This window comes from Mirounga leonina, unplaced genomic scaffold (genome assembly GCF_011800145.1).
Source record: "Mirounga leonina isolate KUSES-001 unplaced genomic scaffold, KU_Mleo_1.0 Mir_101664, whole genome shotgun sequence".
Lineage (NCBI taxonomy): Eukaryota > Metazoa > Chordata > Mammalia > Carnivora > Phocidae > Mirounga > Mirounga leonina.
In genome coordinates this window covers 14,540,994-14,562,255 of record NW_023270175.1, presented here as the reverse complement: position 1 = coordinate 14,562,255, position 21,262 = coordinate 14,540,994, and the positions used below count along the sequence as shown (strand labels likewise).

The window sequence follows — 21,262 nt, the reverse complement described above, 5'->3', positions numbered from 1 at the left end:
TTTTTGCACAACTAGATGGAAAGGATCCAGTGCTTTTTATAGTGAGAACACAGACAAACATTGGTAAGTCTTAAAAAAAAATGTGATTAGAAGTTGGAGTGCTGAGTGATTTCAGAACCTGAAGCAACAGCATTTCTAAACAATTCTTAAAATAAACTTGTTAGCCACATCAGCTTCATGCATTACATTTCACAACTCATGGGGAGAGAAAAGGTCTTTCTTAACTCTGAACATACAAGTTTTAAAAGAAGAGTTTTAATGAACTGAGGCTCCCAGAACAGGAAAAGCCTTATGTTAAAACAATTCAGTCCTTGGCCAACAACTAGATTGAACTACCTACCTGACTTGGAGCTGATGTGTTCTGGAAAACACATTTAAGAATCTTTAACATTTTTCTCCCCTTGTAATTTAAATTCAAAGCTTAGACTATATATGTAAAATTTAACTTAATGAACATTTAATTAAACCTAAGTGGAAGTGCAAAGGTAAAGAACTGAGAGTTTACACGATAAAACAAAAACCCCTAGGCAGTCATTTAATTTAAAAAGTTCTCATTTAAATTTGCAATGCTTTAAATGACTGTCACTTAAAATAGTCATCCACAGAGGTGACGAGAACTTGACAATACTCTTCCTCTTAGAAAATACGATGAAAATAGAATTTTTAAGTTTCACTCTCAAACATTTCTCCGCAGTAAAATGCCTCATTCACCTCTATGACAGGTCGGTTTTAGAATCCTGTAAGCAAACCCTGGGTGTTGTATGAAGCACTTCTAAACTTCTTATTTTTTATCTCTATTGACTTTTATTCAAGTTTTATTTTCTTTTTAATATTTAAACAAATATTCTCATTTTCTTGCCAATATTTTGTAATTTCCAAGAGATTTTAAGGATCTTGAGAGAACATTTATTTCAGAAGTATCTACTACTATTACTAGTCAAGGAAACAAAACAATTTAGGTAAAGACTTGACATTTTGTCCTATATACATCTTAATTATCCTAACAGTAAAAACACACACGAAACTTTAAAATACGAGATGATATGAGAAGCTCAACATGGAAAAGCTGTCCCTAAAACTACGAGCAGTGTACAAACATGCTTCTACTTTTTCCTACATAAGCTGACAGATGGTTAAAATACTGGGTTAACAAAGATCTTTTAGTAAAGTGACTTAGGCAGGCTTAAACTAGCAAGGATTAAAGATGAATCCTTACTAATTAATTGGAAGATCTGAGACATATTTTATATTTCATTTTACAAAATCAGGAATATTTATTTCGAAACAAGAGAAGACATGGTCTACCTGTCAGAAAACTACCACTCAGAAATATTTTTCATCCACAAAGCAGGAAAAACATAAAAACATTTAAATTTCACATTGGCACCAAAAAGGTTAACTGCTCTGCCTTCTTGGATTAGAAAAACTAAAGCTGAGCAATAAGTAGTTTTGCAGGCGTTTGAACATGCCTAAGCCTTTAAATCAGTAAAATACTTTCTAAAAATTCTGATTACAAAAGTAATACATACTTATAAAAAATCCAAACAGAACAAAATGAAAAAGTAGAAAGTGAAAGGCCCCTGCAACCCCCCTCTGGGCCCTACCCACCCCCCACCCCCCTCAAGAGAAACCACATTTAACAGTTTGGTGCTTTATCCGTCCAAATCTTTTGTTCTATACATATACAAAACACACACACCTTCATCTGACTCATTCTATACACAGTGTTTTGCCACTTCAGTTTACACTTAATATACCTTTGATATCTTTCCATGTCAGTACATGTTGGCTAGATGGTATTCTATCCTTAAATACCCTTTTAACAATGGCAAAATCATTTTTTACAATCACCCACCCAAGCACGTGTGTATAATTTTAAAAGAGAATGGACAAAATCCTAAAACACAAAGCAAACATCTAAAAATAATCTGTATCTTTCTACCAGTGTGGAACAGTTCATTCCTTTTCACACAAAACATTATGTGATTGGGGAGATTAACTAATCTCCACGTTTACACAGAATGCTCCATTTGTTAAGCCTATATGAAAAGAATGAAAAATTCAGTTGATTAATTCACTTACACTTAGAAACTAAGTTAGTGTACTACGAATACACATTGTGATCAGTTACAATATGCTTCTTAGTCTAGATTTCAATTAAATAACAGTAAAAAAAAAAAAAGATATACAACATAGCTAATATCCCCCAAAATCAAGAAATTCAAATTTTAGATTACGAACTAGAACACTGTAGTTTACATTTTGTCTACTTGGTAGCAAATGCTAATGGCATTCAATGCTGATTACTTAAAGTCAGTTCACATCACACACTCAATCAGGGTAATGAGAAGAACATAATGCGCCTAACTGTAGAGTTAGATTAAGACATAAAAATTTTTTGCTTGAAAGTAATGACTGTGTAGCACATGGGACATTTGTCAACTGCTTCAGCGCATTGTTTACAAGTGACCAGATGTCCACAAGGAATGAAAACCACAGCAATATTTCTATCCATACAGATTTTGCAAAGCTTCTCCTCTTGCAGGAGCCTTAGCTGCTCTTCAGCACTAATCTCTGCACAAAGAGAAAAGAAATGTGTTAATTTTTGACTTTCTTAGTTGTTGAAATGTATTGAAACAACACGAACCCCTACTATGTGCCAGGCGCTAATCAAGGGCGGGGAGACAGGATGACTCACACATGACACCTGCTCTTAAGCAGCTTGCAGGCTAGAGGAGAGAAGGACGTGAGCTGAGGCTATGGAGGGAAGCACAAAGTACAAAGTGATAAGTGCTATAATAAAGTTATGTACAAAGTGCTCGGGGACGAGATGAGAGAACGAGTTCTTCTGTTCAGATGAGCTGGGAAAAGCTTCTCAGGTTGGCAGCTGCAGGGTGGGGGATGGGGGAAATGGAGAAGTGACATTTAAACACGGCCGGCAACTTGCCAGGCACAGAAGCCAGGGTTAGGTAAAAAGAAGTGACACATGGAAAGGGCATGACTTACTCCAGAAATGGAGGAATGGATCTGAGGGACACTTCTGAAGTGGGACTGCTAGGATTTGGTGACTGAGTAGAAGTGAGGGGTGAGGAAAAAAAGAGGAAACAGTTGATTTTAAGATTTCTAGTGTGGCTGACAAGGGGATGGTGATGCCAAAAGGAAATATAGGAGGAGGTACTGGTTTGGCATTTTTCAAGTTGTTTTTGAGGTGTTTGCAGGGCATCCGTATATAAATGTCATTGGACAGTCACGTCTTGAGGTCAGGAGAAGGTAGGGCTAGAAAGAGAGATTTGGGTGCCATCAGCATACAGGTAATACTAAAGTGCTCGCTAAATTCAGCCTTTCCCAAATTAGGTTTGTGAAGTGTTAACAAATACGTCACACAAATGTGTTTCATGGTCAAACAGAACTATAATGACAGAGGCGCCTGGGTGGCTCAGTCGGTTAAGCGTCCGACTCTTGATCTCAGTTCAGGTCTCGATCTCACGGTTGTGAGTTTAAGCCCTGCGTTGGGCTCCACAAAAAAAGAACTATAATGAAATCATCATCAACAATGGCAGCAGTTAACAGTAACACAGCACTTATTACTACGTGCCAGGCATTATTCTAAAGGCATTACATATCTGTAATCTTTGTAGACCAGTGGTTTCCAAATGTGGCCGCACGTGGGAATCACTTGGGGCATATTTTTAAAAAGATTTCTTTATCTTTTTCCGAGATGGGGGGAGGGGCAGCAGGAGAGAATCTTTAAGCAGACTCCCCACTGAGTGGAGCCCCTAGGGGGCTCCATCACAGGACCCATGAGATCATGACCTAAGTCAAAACCAAGAGTTGGACGCTTAACTGATTGAGCAACTCAGGCGCACTTGGGACATTTTTTTAACGATAGATTGCTAGGCCCCATTAACTAAATCTAAAATTTCTGGGGTTGTTTTTTTTTATTTTGTTCCGAAATTAAAGTATGCAAAATAAAGAAGATATGGTTTTACACAATGACAACAATTTTTGGGATGGCACACACAGGCTCGGGAACCACTGCTATGAAGTACAGGTCAGTACAGTACAGTCTATGTCCCCTCTTAGAAAGTCACAATGCATGGCCCTATTTAACTACAGAGCTCCTTTTACTCCCCCCACTTTTTTTTTGTTCCCTCTTCATGGCATCCCTTTTAACATCTTGGGGAACACTTGTGTTGTTGTTGTTTTTTTAAAGATTTTATTTATTTATTTGACAGAGAGAGACACAGTGAGAGAGGGAACACAGGCAGGGGGAGTGGGAGAGGGAGAACAGGCTTCCCACGGAGCAGGGAGCCCGATGTGGGGCTCGATCCCAGGACCCTGGGACCATGACCTGAGCTGAAGGCAGACGCTTAACCACTGAGCCATGCAGGCGCCACATTTTTTTTTTTTTAAAGATTTTATTTATTCATTTGAGACAGAGCATGAGCAGGGGGAGAGGCAGAGGCAGAGGGAGAGGGAGAAGCAGGCTCCCAGCCGAGCAGGGAGCCCGATGTGGGGCTGGATCCCAGGATCCCAGGTTCATGACCTGAGCCGAAGGCAGACGCTTAACCATCTGAGCCACCCAGGCGTCCCCTTGGGAACACTGTTTTGAAAACAAGTTTGGGAAATAGTGGTTGAGTTTTATTCAACAAATATTTACTGAACATTTAACTAGGTTCTAGGAACTAGAGATACAACAATTAACAAATACATAGGCCCCAGGCCCCTAATTGTTCATAAACAAGAAACACAAGTAGACAGGAAATTATAATAGAGTGTACTGATAAAGGTAATTACAATGTGTTATGAAGAACACAGGAAGCGTGTGAGTGTGCACACATACATAAACAGAAGGCCTCCTGCAAGAAATTATACTTAAACTGGGTCCTAAAGGATGAGGAGGAGTTAACTAGGAAAGATGGAGAGGGGACTCTGAGGGAACAGAGGCAGTGGGAGAAGAATGTTCCGGGCAGAGGAAATGGCACAGGCAGGCTCCAAGGGGAGAGACAGAACAAGGCCTGTAAGTGCACGGGTAAGGCCTGGGGAGGGACACAGCATGACATGAGGGTACAGAAGGTTACAGGGGCCCGGTCATGAAAGATTTGGCAACCCACATAAAGGAGTTTGGACTTGATCCTGAGGGCCCTGGGGGCCAGTAAAGGGTATTAACCTGGAGAGAGAGAGAGAGAGAGAGAGAGAGATTTGTGTTTTGGAGAAGTATGCCTGACCAGGGGTGGAAAGTATTATTTAATCTCTTTCTTAAAAAGCAACCTCATGGTTTAATAATCAAGACTATAAGCTCAAACATGGACTGCATCAGAGATAAGATAAAGCACCTGTCCTCAAGAAGCTTGGTCTGATGTGCAGGACAGAAAAGAAAACCGTTCTAAAACAATGTTACGAATGCTCTCATAGCAGCGCAAGTAGAGAAGAAGGAGCTCCGGACTCTGTTGTGGGTCCTGGGGAAAGCTTCAAAGAAGGACCTCTAAGTGGAGCCTTGAAGGATGAGTTCACAAGATGGATTTAGGGGACTGGGGGTGGAGTGGGGAATGAGACTAGGTACACAGACAGGGAAAAGGCAGCTGGGGCAGAGGGAACAATGGAAGTAAAGGGTTGGCAACTCTACACTGATTTGTATTATATTAAAGCATTTAATCAAAAAAGTCAGAATCAAGTACATACTCATGCCCCCCAAAAAGGAGGAAAACAATTAAGAAATTCACACATGACTTTTGGATGTGACGCTCCAATGAGTAAAACGAACACTGGACCTCGAAGAGTCAAGTTTATAGAGACAGAAAGCAGAATGGTGATTGTCAGGGGCTGGGGGAGGGGGAATGAGGAGGTGTTGTTTCATGGAGACAGAGTTTCAGTTCTGTAGATAAAAAGATTTGTGGAGACTGGTTGCACAACTGTGAATGTACTTAACGCTACTGAACTGTACACTTAAAACATTTTTTTAAGAGGACACTGGACCACATGTCAGGAAACCTGATTTTTATTCCCAACTAGCTGAGTGATCTTTGCCAACAGCACATCTATACTTCAGTTTTCTTACTGAAGTAATGTAAGTTATTACATGATCTTTCAGGTTCACTTTGGTTCTGATGCTCTGATTCCATTTTACAGACCACAGTGGAATGAAATGTCTGGCCTACCAAACACTGTTATCAACTTTTTCTACCTTATTTCAGCCTTATGTACAGCTGCTTACTTGACATGGTGAGGCTCTGGGCATAGATTTTACCTCCTGAGACCAATAGTTTATCTCTGACAATTTTATTTCACTCAAGCCTTAGGGTAACTATTAGATTCTACGTCCTTTACTATGGCACCTTTCCCCTTCTAATTTCTTTAAATAATTAATTTATTTGAGAAAGAGAGAGGGAGAGTATACAAGCAGGTGGAGGAACAGAGGGAGAGGGACAAGCAGACTCCACGCTGAGCACAGAGCCCAACGCGGAGCTCAATCCCACGACCCTAAGATCATGACCTGAGCTGAAATCAAGAGTCAGACGCTTAACCACTGTGCCACCCAGGCGCCCCATCTTTTTTAAGATTTTATTTATTCATTTGAGAGAGAGAGAGAGCACGAGTCGGGGAGAGGCAGACTCCCCTGCTGAGCTAGTAGCCCAATGTGGAACTAGATCCCAGGACCCAGAGATCATTACCTGAGCTGAAGGCAGACGCTTAACCATCTGAGCCACCCAGGCACCCCCAACTTTTTTTTTAATTATTTATTTATTTGAGAGACAGAGAGAGTGTGAGCAGGGGGAGGGGCAAAGGGAGAGGGAGAGAGAATCTCAAGCAGACTCCCCACTGAGCATAGAGCCCGATGCAGGGCTTGATCCCACAACCCTGGATCGACCCTGAGCTGAAATCAAGAGTTGGATGCTTAACTGACTGAGCCACCCAGGCGCCCCAGCACGCTATGTATTCTTTAAAAAGAAAGAAAGATGCTATTTGGTACTATTTTTAGAAGACCATTTCCTGGGCTATTCTCTGTCACACAGCCATTGGGATAAAGCTAGTACTGAATCTAGGATTTCTCAGTAAACAACAGTAACAGTGTAGTTTTTCTAATAACTTCCACCTGCTTCACCTCAGTTAGGCCCGCCTTCTATTTTGTATAGAATTAAAAGAGTCTCTGTGCCAATCTTTACTCATCAGCCCTGGGGAAGAGGAACAGGCAGCAGCCCTAGTGTGAGAAGATAGCCTGTATCAATTAACCTCCCTCTCAATTTAATGAGACCAAGGAGAGGTCAACTGATGAATTCCAAATCCTGAGAGCTGCCCTTTGCTTAGGCCCTCCTTCCCACACCATCCTAGCTTGTAGTCTCTGTGATAAGAACCCCCATCAACTCCTGTTGGATAGAAAAGACACTCCCTAAAGCACTCTGTTCTCTTCCTATTACAACCCACTAAATCATCCTGTTGCTGACAGTACCTTCAGGTATAAAAACTAACACCTTATTGTCAAACTTGAGTTGTGGTTAAGATGCAGGGAAAAATGATATGATCACTTGTATTTCTATTACAGTAGAAAGATGACCAAGTCAGTGGTTCATTTTACCATTACCAGGACAAGTGAAGCTATAACAGGTTTTAAACAAATATCTACTTAGGAAAAGAGTAGTAAGCTTTCTGCTGAATGTTTTACATCAACTGATGAAATTTAAAAAAATCACTGTTATACTGTTTTGTGACTGATGTAATTATCTGAATGTTTTAGAAGCATTTGAAATAACTTAAAAATCAAAAGGGTCTATTCATTTTTTAATTTTAATTTTTTTTTTAAGTAAGCTCTACATCAACATTGAGCTTGCACTCAACCCTGAGATTAAGAGTCACATGCTCGGGCGCCTGGGTGGCTCAGTTGGTTAAGCGACTGCCTTTGGCTCAGGTCATGGTCCCGGGGTCCTGGGATCGAGTCCCGCATCGGGCTCCCTGCTCTGCGGGGAGCCTGCTTCTCCCTCTCCCACTCCCCCTGCTTGTGTTCCCCCTCTCGCTGTGTCTCTCTCTGTCAAATAAATAAATAAAATCTTTAAAAAAAAAAAAAGAGTCACATGCTCTTCTAACTGAGCCAACCAGGTGCCCCAAAATGGTCTTTAATGTAAAAAAAAAAAAATAGTAAACTTTTAGATTTATTAGCACAGGGAGAATTTTCAAACTTTGGGAGAGGTGGTCAAGAGCTCAGAGAACAATGACTATAACAACGTACCTCAGTACCCAAAATGTATTCACAGTTTGAAACCTTTTTTTTTTTTTAAAAGATTTTATTTATTTGACAGAGAGAGACACAGCGAGAGAGGGAACACAAGCAGGGGGAGTGGGAGAGGGAGAAGCAGGCTTCCTGCAGAGCAGGGAGCCTGATGCGGGGCTCCATCCCAGGACCCCAGGATCATGACCCAGGCCAAAGGCAGACGCTTAACGACTGAGCCACCCAGGCGCCCCTGAAACCTTTTCTTTAACCTTCGATGTTGCCATCAAACACTAGAGTTGCTTTCATTCTGAAAGAAGGAACTTATATTTTTTATCTTTTTTTCCTAAAAGGAGTTTATATGCTTCTCTTGCATATTATTTAATATACTTTTTAGAGGTGCCTGGCTGGCTCAGTCAATAGACCATGAGACTCTTGATCTCAGGGTTGTGAGTCCAAACCCCGACTTGGGCGTGGAGCCTACTTAAAAAAAAAGTTTAATACACTTTCTCTGTATGATTTACAGTACCAGGGGACTACTCATTCAAGCTGTATTTAGTAATATAGTGCTTTTACAGGTTTATATCACATGAAAAGTTGCAGAACACTCTAAGTCCATTTTAACTACAAAACTTACAGATTTCACACACAATCATAAAAGCCTTCATTGTTCTTTATCTAAATTAAAACACAAACCCACACTTAAATAAATCAGGGGTGCCTGGGTGGCTCAGTCAGTTAAGTGTCCGACTCTTTTTTTTTAAAGACTTATTTATTCTAGAGAGAGACAGAAGGGGGGAGGGGCAGAGGGAGAAAATCCTCAAGCAGACTCCCCACCGAGTGCGGAGCCTAATCCCACAACCCATGAGATCATGACCTGAGCTGAAACCAAGAGTTGGATGCTTAACCAACTGAGCCGCCCAGGCACGCCAGCATCCGACCCCTGATTTCAGCTCAGGTCATGAGGATCAAGGGATCAAGCCCTGCAAAGGGCTTCATGCTCAGTGGGGAGTCTGCTTGAGATTCTCTCTTTCCCTCTCCCTCTGTCCCTTCCCCCCTGCACTCTCTCTAAAATAAATAAATAAATCATTACAAAAATAAAATTAAATTACTAAATCAGTGGATCTTACTTGGATACCAATTAGGACAAATCAACTGTTAAGAATGTTTTAAGACAATGGGGAAAATTAGAACCAACTGATTTTCAAATGATATTATGGAATTATTGGTAATTCTGTTAAGTGTGGTAATAGTATGTTATGGAATAAATGTATTCCCCCCCCAAATTCATATGTTGAAGCCCTAAACTCCCAATGTGATGGGACTCACAGATGGGCTCTTTGGGAGGTAATTAAATTTATATGAGGTCGTAAGGGTGGGATGTGCTCATTATGGAATCAGTATCTCTTTTATTTCTTTTTTTCTTTCTTTCTCTTTATGTATGTATGTATTTTTATTTTTATTTATTTTAAAGATTTTATTTTTACATAATCTCTACACCTAACGTGGGGCTCAAACTCACAACCCCAAGATCAAGAGTCGCATGCTCTACCGACTGAGCCAGGTACCCCTGTATTTATTTTTAAAGTAAACTCTAGGGGCGCCTGGGTGGCTCAGTCATTGAGGGTCTGCCTTCGGCTCAGGTCATGGTCTCAGGGTCCTGGGACTGGAGCCCCGCATCGGGCTCCCTGCTCAGCGGGAAGCCTGTTCCTCCCTCTCCCACTCCCTCTGCTTGTGTTCCCTCTCTCGCTGTGTCTCTCTCTGTCAAATAAATCAATCAAATCTTTAAAAAAAACAAATAAACTCTATGCCCAACGTGAGGCTCAAACTCACGACCCCAAGATCAAGAGTCACATACTCTACTGACTGAGCCAGCCAGATGTCCCATGGAATCAGTGTATTTATAAGAAGAGGAAGAGAGACCAGAGTGCTCTCTCTTGGCCACGTGAAGACACAGAGAGAAGGTAGCCATGTGCAGGCCTGGAAGAGAGTCCTCATCAGGAACCAAATCTACCAGCACCTTGATCCTGGACTTCCCGGCCCCCAGAAATGTGAGAAATAAATATCTGTTGTTTAAGTCTATGGTATTCTGTTAGAGCAATCTGAGCACAGTTTAAGTTACTGTTTAACACAACAGTATTAAGATTATGTTAAAAAAAAAAATCCTTATCTGTTAGGTATATTTAAAGTATTTATAGGTAAATGATATATGGGATACCTGGAATTTTCTTTGAAATACCATAGCAAAAAAAGTTGGGGGAAGAAATGAAACAAGATTGAAAAATTGTTGATAATTATTGAATCTGGTTTATGGGTACGTGAGGGTTCATTTTAGTATTTTCTCCACTTTTGAGTATTTGTGAATTTTTTATTAACAGAAAGTTTTTAAAAAATGTTTATCCTAAGGGGGATATGAGAAGGAAAAAAAATGAATGGGTCACAAAGTCATATAAGAAACTAACCGGGGGTGCCTGGGTGGCTCAGTCGTTAAGCGTCTGCCTTCGGCTCAGGTCATGATCCCAGAGTCCTGGGATCGAGCCCCACATCGGGCTCCTTGCTCAGCGGGAAGCCTGCTTCTCCCTCTCCCACTCCCCCCACTTGTGTTCCCTCTCTCGCTGTGTCTCTCTCTGTCAAATAAATAAATAAAATCTTAAAAAAAAAAAAAAGAAACTAACCATAATGAAGTACTGTTAGGTGTTTCTTGCTTTTTAAAAACAGCCATGCATACCTTTTTGCAATGAAGTCTGGCTTGATTCATCTTGTGTATTGTCTTTCTGAGCACTCACTAGATCTGAAACCAGAATCTCAAGTGATTTATAGTTGCTCCCAGATGTCTGAATTTTTTCCTCCATTATTTTCTTAATGTCCTTGAAACTAAATCCCATTCGTATAGCTTCTTGTAACATAGGATTTTGGAAGATGGCATCATCTGAGATAAAAATTGGTGAGGAAAAAGAACACAGAGTTTAAACAATTATTTTCATTAATACAACTCAACAGCAAAGTACAGTTAAAAAGAAAAAGGTAAGCAGCAAGAAAAAAACAAAAAACAAACCAGCAAATCAAAGCTACTTTGGGAAGAAGATTTTGAAATATTTATTGAAATATTTAAGCACTGAAGAATCTTTCAGAATCTTATAATCATTGAAAATACAGTATTATTTTGTAGCACTATGAATTGAGATTAGGTGCTTTAAAGACCGAAGAAACAGTAAAAGATTAGGTAAAGAAATAGTAAAAAATTAGGTAAAGCCGATTCAAAGAAAAAGTTAAATGCTTCAAAAATCAGACCTTTTTTCAAATCAGCTGTACTCATTAACAGCTAACCTAAGTACTTAAAGAGTAGGTATCTTTCCCAAGTCCTTAGCAATTATTTTGGAAAAATCATGGGAAACAGGAGGAATTCACAGTCTGTGACCTTAAATGTGTGAGTTTCCTATCTCTGAGACTGAGTTTCTGCAGTCAAGGGGGGTGAACCAGATAAGGCAACAAAATGAACAGAAATTCACTGTAATGGTACTCAAAGTAGAAATACAGGTTATGTAGAGAACTGCTAAAAGAGGATACTTATTTACAACCTCTGATTCATCAATTCTACTTGAGTATTAAATGTAAGTACAAAGGTTCACCAAAAAAAAAAAAATCCACCAAAGACATGCACAAGAATATTCACAGCAGTGCCATTTGTAACAGCCTCAAACTGGGAACAACTTGAACATCTATCACCAGGTGAATGGATAAGTAAACTGTGGTATATTCAAACACTACACAGCAAGAAGAAAAATGAACTATTGCCACAGACAACATAATGAATCTCACAGATCTGATGAACAAAAAAGTCATCATAATGATGAGCCAGAGACAAAAGAATATACCATATGATTGCATTTATAAGATGTTCAAAACTAATCTATGGTAACAGAAGTCAGAACATAACTTAGGGTAGATGTTGATTGGGAAAGGGGCCTGAAGGAGTTTCTGGCATGGTGGAAATGCTCTATATCTTTTTTCTTAAAGATTTTATTTATTTGAGGGAGAGCACTAGCGGGAGGGGGATGGGCAGAGGGAGAGGGAGAAGCAGACTCCCCGCTGGGCAGGGAGCCCGATGCGGGGCTCAATCCCAGGACGCCGAAATCATGACCTGAGCCGAAGGCAGATGCTTAACTGACTGAGACACACAGTTGCCCCTGTTCTATATCTTGATTTGGCTGATGACTACACTGATAAATGCACGTTAAAATTCATTGAATTGAATACTTAAGATTAGTCTATTTTAAGCATTTTATTGTATGTGTATTGTATTTCAATAAATGTTTTTTAAAAAGAGCCGTTGGAAGGGGATTTGATTATAAGAAATATTACATGGTAAGTAACAAAAGAAGTAGGAAAGTAACTTAAGATTTCTGTTTGATAAAGAAAAATTCTGTTGGGAGGCTATAATGCACATAAAAGACCATTTATGAGACTACTAAAGCATCTGAATGAGAAATAAGGGCAGAAACTAGGGCAGAACCAGTGGATTTTAGACAATATTAAAAAGGTTGACTTCATCAGACCTGGTGGTTAATTAACTGTAGAGGGATTAAGGAAAGCAAAGAGCTTAAAATGATTCAAATTACTGGGTGACTTTGTGAACTGTGGAGCTATTAACCAACTTGTGGGGGAGGGGAAGAACAGGACTGGATTCAGTCTGAGTGGTTTTTCTTTAAAGATTTTTATTTATTATTTATTTGACAGACACACAAGCGAGAGAGGGACCACAAGCAGGGGGAGTGGGGGAGGGAGAAGCAGGCTTCCCACGGAGCAGGGAGCCCCATGCGGGGCTCGATCCCAGGACCCTGGGATCATTACCTGAGCTGAAGGCAGGCGCTTAATGACTGAGCCACCCAGGCGCCCCGTCTGAGTGATTTTTAGAAATGCTGAATTTGAGCTGCTTTTTGAGATTTCTAGGTGGAGATGTCCAGAGGTCAGCTGGACATCATGCTTTCCTGGTTCTACTATTTGGTTTTTTTTCCAGCTTGTTTCACTGGCTCCTTCTGCTCACCTGATTAGACATTGGTGGTTCCCTTCCATTCTCTCACTGATCGCCCCCTTTTTAACAATCTCTCTGGATACTTCCCCCACTACCACAATTTTACCCTTACTTATGTGAGTTCCAGGTTTTAAGACCCACCTACTTGGATATCCTGCAGGTATCTCAAGCTTATCTTGCTAAAAACCAAAAGCAGGGACAGCAGGATATCCACATGAAGAATAATTAAAATGGCCCCCACCTTACACATATATAAAAATTAACTCAAAATGGATCAAAGACCTGAATGTAAGAGATAAAACCATAAAACTCTTAGAAGAAAACATAAATGACCTTGGATTAGGCAATGATTTCTTAGATATAACACTAAAAGCATAAGCAACAAAAAAATAAGATAAATTGGATTTCATCAAAATTAAAAAAATCTATATACTTCAAAGGTACACCAGCAAGAAAGTGAAAAGAGGGGTGCCTGGGTGGCTCAGTCGTTAAGCGTCTGCCTTTGGCTCAGGTCATGATCCCAGGGTCCTGGGATCCAGTCCCGCATTGGGCTCCCTGCTCCGAGGGAAGCCTGCTTCTCCCTCTCCCACTCTCCCTGCTTGTGTTCCCTCTCTTGCTGTGTTTCTCTCTGTCAAATAAATAAATAAAATCTTAAAAAAAAAAAAAGTGAAAAGAACAAGTGAAAATATTTACAAATCATGTATCTGACATGGGACGTATATGTAAAAAACTAGAATATATAAAGAATTCTTATAACTCAATAACAAAAAGATAAATAACCTAACTAAACAATGGGCAAAGGCAATGGACATTTCTCCAAAGAAGACATACGAATGGCCAATAAGCACATGAAAGGATGGCTGACATCATTAGCCATTGGGAAATGCAAATCAAAACCACAATAAGATACCACTTTACATCCACTAAGATGGCTGTAATAAAACATACGGGGCGCCTGGGTGGCTCAGTCGTTAAGCGCCTGCCTTTGACTCAGGTCATGACCCCAGGGTCCTGGGATTGAGCCCCGCATCAGGCTCCCTGCTCTGCGGGAGGCCTGCTTCTCCCTCTCCCACTCCCCCTGCTGTGTTCCCTCTCTTGCTGTCTCTCTGTCAAATAAATAAATAAAATCTTAAAAAAAAAAAAAAGACATACAATAACTAGTGTTAACAAGGATGTGGAGAAACAAACTGGAAACCTTATACACTGCTAGTGGGAATGTGAAATGGTGCAGCCATGTTGGAAGACTGGCCCTTTTTTTTTTTTTTTTTAAAGATTTATTTATTTATTTGAGAGAGCGAGAATGAGAGAGAGTACACGAGAAGGGGGAGGGTCAGAGGGAGAAGCAGGCTCCTCGCTGAGCAGGGAGCCCGATGCGGGACTCGATCCCGGGACTCCAGGATCATGACCTGAGCTGAAGGCAGTTGCTTTAACCAACTGAGCCACCCAGGCGCCCCTGGCCCGTTTATCAAAAGATTAAATGTAGAGTTACTACATGACCCAGCAATCCATGCTGAAATATATACTCAGAATTAAAAACCTATGTCCACACAAAAATTTGCACACAAATGTTCATAGCAGCATCAGTATCCTTCATAAGAGCCAGAAAGTAGAAACCCAAATGTCTATCAACTAACTGATGAATGGATAAAGAGAATGTGGTATTATCCATACAAAGGAAAATTTTTCCACCATAAAAAAAGAATGAAGTACTCCTATAGGAGTACCACAACATGGATGAACTTCAAAGCCACATATGATTCCATTCATATGAAATGTCCAGAATAGGTAAACCCAGAGAGACAGAAGTAGATTGGTAGTTGTCTGGCTGGACCTGAGGGTGAAGGGGCAGCAATGGGGAGTGACTGCTAGTGACTGCTAATGGGCATAGGATTTCTTTTAGGGGTTACGATAATGTTCTGCAATTAAATAGCAGTGATGGTTCCACAACCTTGTGAATATACCAAAAACCACTAAAGTGTACAGTTTATAAGGGTGAAATTTTTGCTATATGAATTACATCTCAATTTTAAAACATTAATCCTAAACTAGAGTCTCATTAGTCATAAAAAGTACAGGATGCATTGTAAGGATGATTACTATCAAGAAATGTTATAGAATCTTCATTTGTGGATAATTTCAAAAATATAGGCTGGAATAAACGATTTCTTAAACTTTATTACTTATGTCCATTACAAACCTGTATCAAACATTATCAAAGTGGCTCACCTTCTTAAGCATATTTATGCATATATATAGTTTTGTCTTGTAACCCTTAAAATACTAAATAGATGACACTATAAGGAGTGGGGAATCAGTAGACATATTCTAAATTTACTATTTTTGAAACATGATGCCTAAGTTGAGAACGAGATCTACAGTGTGATGTAGGTTTCAGAAGACCCTGTTTATAGTCCTAGTTCCACTAATGATTTGTAATGTATCTGTGGGCAGGTCACTTAACCTCCTTGACTCTGTTTCTTCACCTGAAATGTGGGGATAATGGTATCATCTCTGCTTAACATAGTTATCTTTCTGGTTTTTAAAGAGGTTTACGATGAGTAAATAATCTTCGGGATAAAAACCTCTACACCTCTCTATAAGGGAACAGGAGGTAAACCAAACCATGTCCCTCTGTGAAGAAACTGGGGGAGGCACAAAGATGGCACGGGATAAGGAAGCAGGTAGGGCTGATCATGGTGATGGCACATTAGAGTGTTGGATTCATGATCCTGGCTAACTCAAGAAGCACCTGGGACAAAAATACACTTAACTCCTCCTTTTGTGATTTTAACAGAAATGACAATGGACAGCCTACAGCTGCTGCGCCTGAACTTAGAAAAGCTAACTGCCCAATCTCCATAGGAATGTTCTTTCTTAAAATTTTATTTTTTATTTTTTAGTATAATTAATATAATTTTATTTATATATAACTATATAACTTATCATTTAATATGATTTAGTGTAATTTTTAAATTTTCCAGTACAATTAATGTACAGTGTTACATTAGTCACACGAATGTTAATATATAAATATCTGGCTTAAATTTATAAGCACTTCATTAATTCTTAGATTTATAGCAATCTCATCTCAAATAAATATACCTTGATTACTTGAAAGAACAAGCTTAAGTCTCTACCCCATAAATAACAACTGTAATAAACTGGCAATGAAATTAGGAGTATAATTATTTTAATAAACATATTTACCAATTCTTTTAGTTAATGATGGTGTTTTTTCAGCAGTTCTTACCTAAAATAGAAATATGGATTATAAGTTAGAATTCTTTTTGGTAGAAGGCAATTACCTCAATTTGAAAAATTACACTAATCATGAATTTATAAATTGGCTTTATTCCAATTCAACACACGAAGGTTCGCAAGAGGCATAACGAGATCAAGCTAGAAGGAAGTTAAAAGATCATCTAACCCAATACATTCACTTTATAGACAAGACACTGAGGCTCAGGGAGCTAAAACAACTTAATGGAGGCAAGAGAGTTCACGGTAGGGCCATAATGGCAACTCTGGCCTCCCACTCCCACATGGTACCTTGGCCACTCCAGGACGCACCATCAATTTAGACACAGTTTTGAGATTTAAAATATTGTCTATGAAAAGCTTACAACTATTTATGACTATAAAACACATTACACAAAAGTCTAATTTCAGAAAGCTGAAGGATTAAGTATTTTAGTTCTTCAAGCCCACTTTTGTTTACAGTGAGAGGTAAATCAATCAGCTCATGGTGATTCCCTTTTCATAAATCTGCTTCAGGTTAAGAATAACAAGCATTCTTCAAGATCTCCCCTTTAAAGCTCACCATACATTATTAATTTAAGATACTATACTGTGAATTTTACACCAAGAAATCATTGCAAAAGAAATTAATATTTAAAAATATATATTCTACAATATGTGACTTACCATAGAGTCCTCAAGTGAATGGGTTAAATGAATATTGCTTATATATTCTTGTCCCTTCTCTTCTAACAGATATTTACACCTAAACAATTAAAAGAAGGTTAAACTTTGGTAGCTGATAAGTTAGTAAAGTATAAGTAAAGATATAATCTCTATGATCTTAATTCCATTAACTTGCTTTTTGGTATTTCTAAGAAGCTGCAAAATGAAATGTTATCCAATTCCCTATCAACTGTCATTTTAAAGTTAAAAAAAAAATGTTCCCTTTGTTATGCTACTTTGCTAATCTCAGTGAGGCAAAAAATACCAACTTGAGAACTTTCAACTTTTAAGCAAGTTATTAAATTATCGCTTTAAGATTTAAAATTTTTTTCAAATAGTTCATCTTAAATTTTATTTAGAGGATTAACCAACTGTACATTTTGAAGGAATTCTTTGGGCTTTCAACCTTTCCTTTTAAGGCTTTTTAAGGTTAAGGTTTATTTTCAAACAATTGCTCTGAAATTTTAAGTTGTACTATTTTGCAGGCCAAAAATTCTACACCACTTATATATATGTATACCTTATTTTTAAAGAAGCAAGATGGCAAAGAGACATTTAGTGTATGTCATTATCATTCTAAGATGCCATTGATTATAAGAAGCGTGATTATTTTATGTACCACCACTGCCAATTAAATTATGACCCACCACCAGATGTGTCCTCATTTCAAAAATTTGAAGATGTGAACAACTGTATGTCTTAGAAGCAGTGAGATACAGTACTATTTGATAGGGGGTGTGATGGGTTCTTAGGGAAAATCCTTGGCAACAAGCGCTCTCTTGTGCCCATCGTGAAAAGAGCCTACTTCCAACAACAAAACTATATATTCCCAATTTGGTGTTTAGAAACAGAATCATCTGAATGTCATAGATACAACACATAAGCAATGAATGCTTTGGTCACCACGGAAGGCTTAGGACTTTTTTTTTTTCTATAAAGTAGGTTACCCCATTTTTATAAAACTGGTGTGAATTGCAAGCCATGGTAAAGGCAAAAATAGTTGAGGTGAAAAGTTATTCAAGATTTTCCCACTGCAGTGTCTAACTTGCCTGCTTCTGAATAAACATTTAAATACCTTACCCTGGATACCACTTAGCGTGTTGTTCCCAAGGGTCTTCACTGGGCTTCCAATCAGTTAGCCCTCCTCCACAGTGAAAGCATTTTACTTTATCACCTTCCCCTAAAAAAAGACACAAGTAAAAATACATGTATTTGTGCAATTAGAAGCTACGCAAAAATACCCCCCTTAACACCATGAAACTAATCATTTCTAAATTACATGTAAATCTTATAGCTTCAAAGACAACATTCAAATTCACATCTAAGTCATAGACATGATTGTTTGAAGAGGAAATACACAGTAAAATCACTGATTCAATCTGAGGTATTTTACAAAAGGCGAAAATAAAACTGGCCAATTTTTATGTGAAAAATTACAATTGTTACCTTCTTTCTAATGTGTCATTTGGGGCCACCAATACTACACTTTTTCAAACTGTGAAACTTTAACAGTACTTAGCATAACAAAATTACAAAGTAAGTTTCTCTAAGGTTATAGCTACAGGACACTAAACAAGCCTTCAAGATTGCTGTAGGAGACGATGTAAATAAAATACTGAAATAAATAATATTTTGCATTTGGGCACTACTCAATCCTAAAATAAATGGGTCAGATATATAATGGTATAACTTTCCTGAATACACCTGGAAGCCATCACACTAACGGCCCTTCCTGACAAGTTTACAGCCATCCGTTTGAGAAGTGCTTATTTGAAGCAAGAAGGCATCATACAGGACAGCTTTCAAATATTCAGTCTATATACAAAAGGCAGAGATCAATTTTAATATCAGCCAAACTAAACTCTTTAATGTTAACTCTTTTTTAAATGAGGTGTAGAAAGAATGCATGTAATACTTGTACTGAGCACATACAGTAGGTGCTCAATTAATTAGAGTTACTGTCAGACCCATTCTTCTATCGAGGAGATCTATCATCTTTTGCATGTCATCCTTCTCCAAAAAACAATCACATAAAGGTAAACATAACTCACAATATGGTTGTCTTTCTCCCATACATGTAGTGGTTACATTGCAGATTCGACATAAGGGTTCGCAGATTAATACTGATATAAATAATCATGCCAGCCTACACCTAAATATTTACCAGTTCAAGGGGCTAAAGGCATCTACTTTTTAGGAGCACTGCAATAGTTGGAAACTTAGTAGCCTGGTTAAATAAGAAAGTTTACCTAAAGCATAAAATCCAGCTCTTGCAAGCTGCTCCTTGTTAACTGAGTATATCCATGTCCCAAAAGTAATGATCCGTGCTTCATAATCTGCCATGGCTGGATTTCTTGGAACGTTTGTTGAATTTGGGAAATTCCTATCAGAACTCACAACATCAGATTCACTTCGAATGTTAACATTCCGGCCCAGAACAAAGAAGCAGTTAGGAAAGTGTCGCCTGTGTTCTGACCATGCACGATCACAAGGTTCCCAATTTTTCAGTTTTCCACCACAACAAAAGCACTGCACTTGATCATCAATACCTGTGTAGTAGAGTCCAGCACTAGCTAACTCTCTTGGGGTCAAGTGGGCATAGTCTGGCCAGTTCTGAAATGACTTTAATCTAGCTTCTTCACTATACATGGCAGGGTTCCTCGGGTATATGGTGTCTGAAATATCTACGACCTGTCCAGTTCTCAAAAGATAGTCTGCATGAGTCTCGGATGGCCTGTCTAAAACAAAATGATTTCTGTTTCCCAGGTAGCTTTCCGCTTTATACTGACCATTTTGGATACCCGGATTTGTAGGTTGTGCAGCAGTATTTTCAAAATAAAAGCCACTGATAAATCTGCAATTTGGGGATACTTTCCTGTGTCTTCCAACTGCTGAGTCTCCATACTGCCACCTATCTATTGCTGCATGACAACTAAAGCACCGCACGGTGTCTCCTTCACCAGTATACAGAAAACCAGCTCGTGCTAGCGTTGATGCGGAAACAGGACTACTACTTGGGAAATTAGCAAAAGTTTTTAATCTATTAAATTCTTCTAGAAATTCTTCATCCTTATCGATGTCTGCAGGTACACAAGTTTTAGATCCTTCAAAACTGTTAAAAGTCATCTTCTCTTGAAAATAGGACTTGTCCACCTTTTCTAAAAAGAGAACATTACATTAGGAAATCCAAAATGTGAAATACAAGCAATATAATTTTGATATTAGGAGCTAACAAATTACTTACTGATGACATAAAAGTAATTACACAATCTCTAAGAAACACTGTAATTCCAAATACTAGAGCTCAATATTACCACATGATTCAAGTTATAAAGTAAAACCTAGCATTTTCATTTTTTAGAGGAAATAATATTTAAGCAGGTAAAATAGAACTATTCATTTTTAATTGCTTATTTTACATAAATGTGGAAACTATGTGATACAGAATATATTAAAATTATTAACCATGTAAAATTATTAATTAGGAAAAACAAAAGCATAAAATATGCAGATTCTTAAACTCTGCGTAATTGTTATAATGGATCATTATATATTCAAGGCATCAAAGTTCAGTTTTTACAATTTAAAAAAAAAGTATGTTCAGAATGTTAATGAATAAATTTTTTATTATTTACTTTTCTGCTTAGCAAAAGGTTGAGTTTTACTCACAATATTGGTTCCAATATGTCCTTTTTTTTTTTTTTTAAGATTTTATTTATTTATTTGACAGAGAGAGAGAGACAGCGAGAGAGGGAACACAAGCAGGGGGAGTGGGAGAGGAAGAAGCAGGCTTCCCGTGGAGCAAAGCGCCCGATGCGATGCGGAGAGCCAGATACGAGAGCCCAATGCAGGGCTCGATCTCAGGACCCTGGGATCATGATCTGAGCCGAAGGCAGATGCTTAACAACTGAGGCACTCAGGCGCCCCAGTTCCAGTATGTCCTTTCAGAGCATCAAATGTTTCTGATTTTCATGCATATGAAAATGGGACTCTTGTAGTCCATTTTTTGTTGGAATCGGATCATTTAGGATGTATATATTACTGCCCTCTAGAGGGTAGCTCAGGAA

At 38.7% G+C, this 21,262-nt stretch overlaps 1 protein-coding gene across 3 annotated transcripts in view; it reads right to left on the bottom strand.

The window, feature by feature from the left end:
- Window positions 1-21,262, bottom strand: part of XIAP (X-linked inhibitor of apoptosis) — a 76,906-nt gene that overhangs the window by 20,128 nt on the left and 35,516 nt on the right. The window contains exons 3-8 of one of the 3 annotated variants that reach the window (XM_035008310.1): window positions 19,445-20,353; window positions 18,276-18,375; window positions 17,157-17,235; window positions 16,440-16,482; window positions 10,929-11,129; window positions 2,277-2,574 (exon numbers count right to left, since the gene is read on the bottom strand). In XM_035008310.1, the coding sequence (XP_034864201.1) occupies window positions 2,381-2,574; window positions 10,929-11,129; window positions 16,440-16,482; window positions 17,157-17,235; window positions 18,276-18,375; window positions 19,445-20,321 (1,494 nt within the window). In that variant the 5' untranslated portion in view covers window positions 20,322-20,353 and the 3' untranslated portion in view covers window positions 2,277-2,380. Of the gene's footprint in view, window positions 1-2,276; window positions 2,575-2,600; window positions 3,277-10,928; window positions 11,130-16,439; window positions 16,483-17,156; window positions 17,236-18,275; window positions 18,376-19,444; window positions 20,354-21,262 lie in introns of those variants that run through there. The other 2 variants (XM_035008303.1, XM_035008294.1) reach the window with 2 other exon arrangements.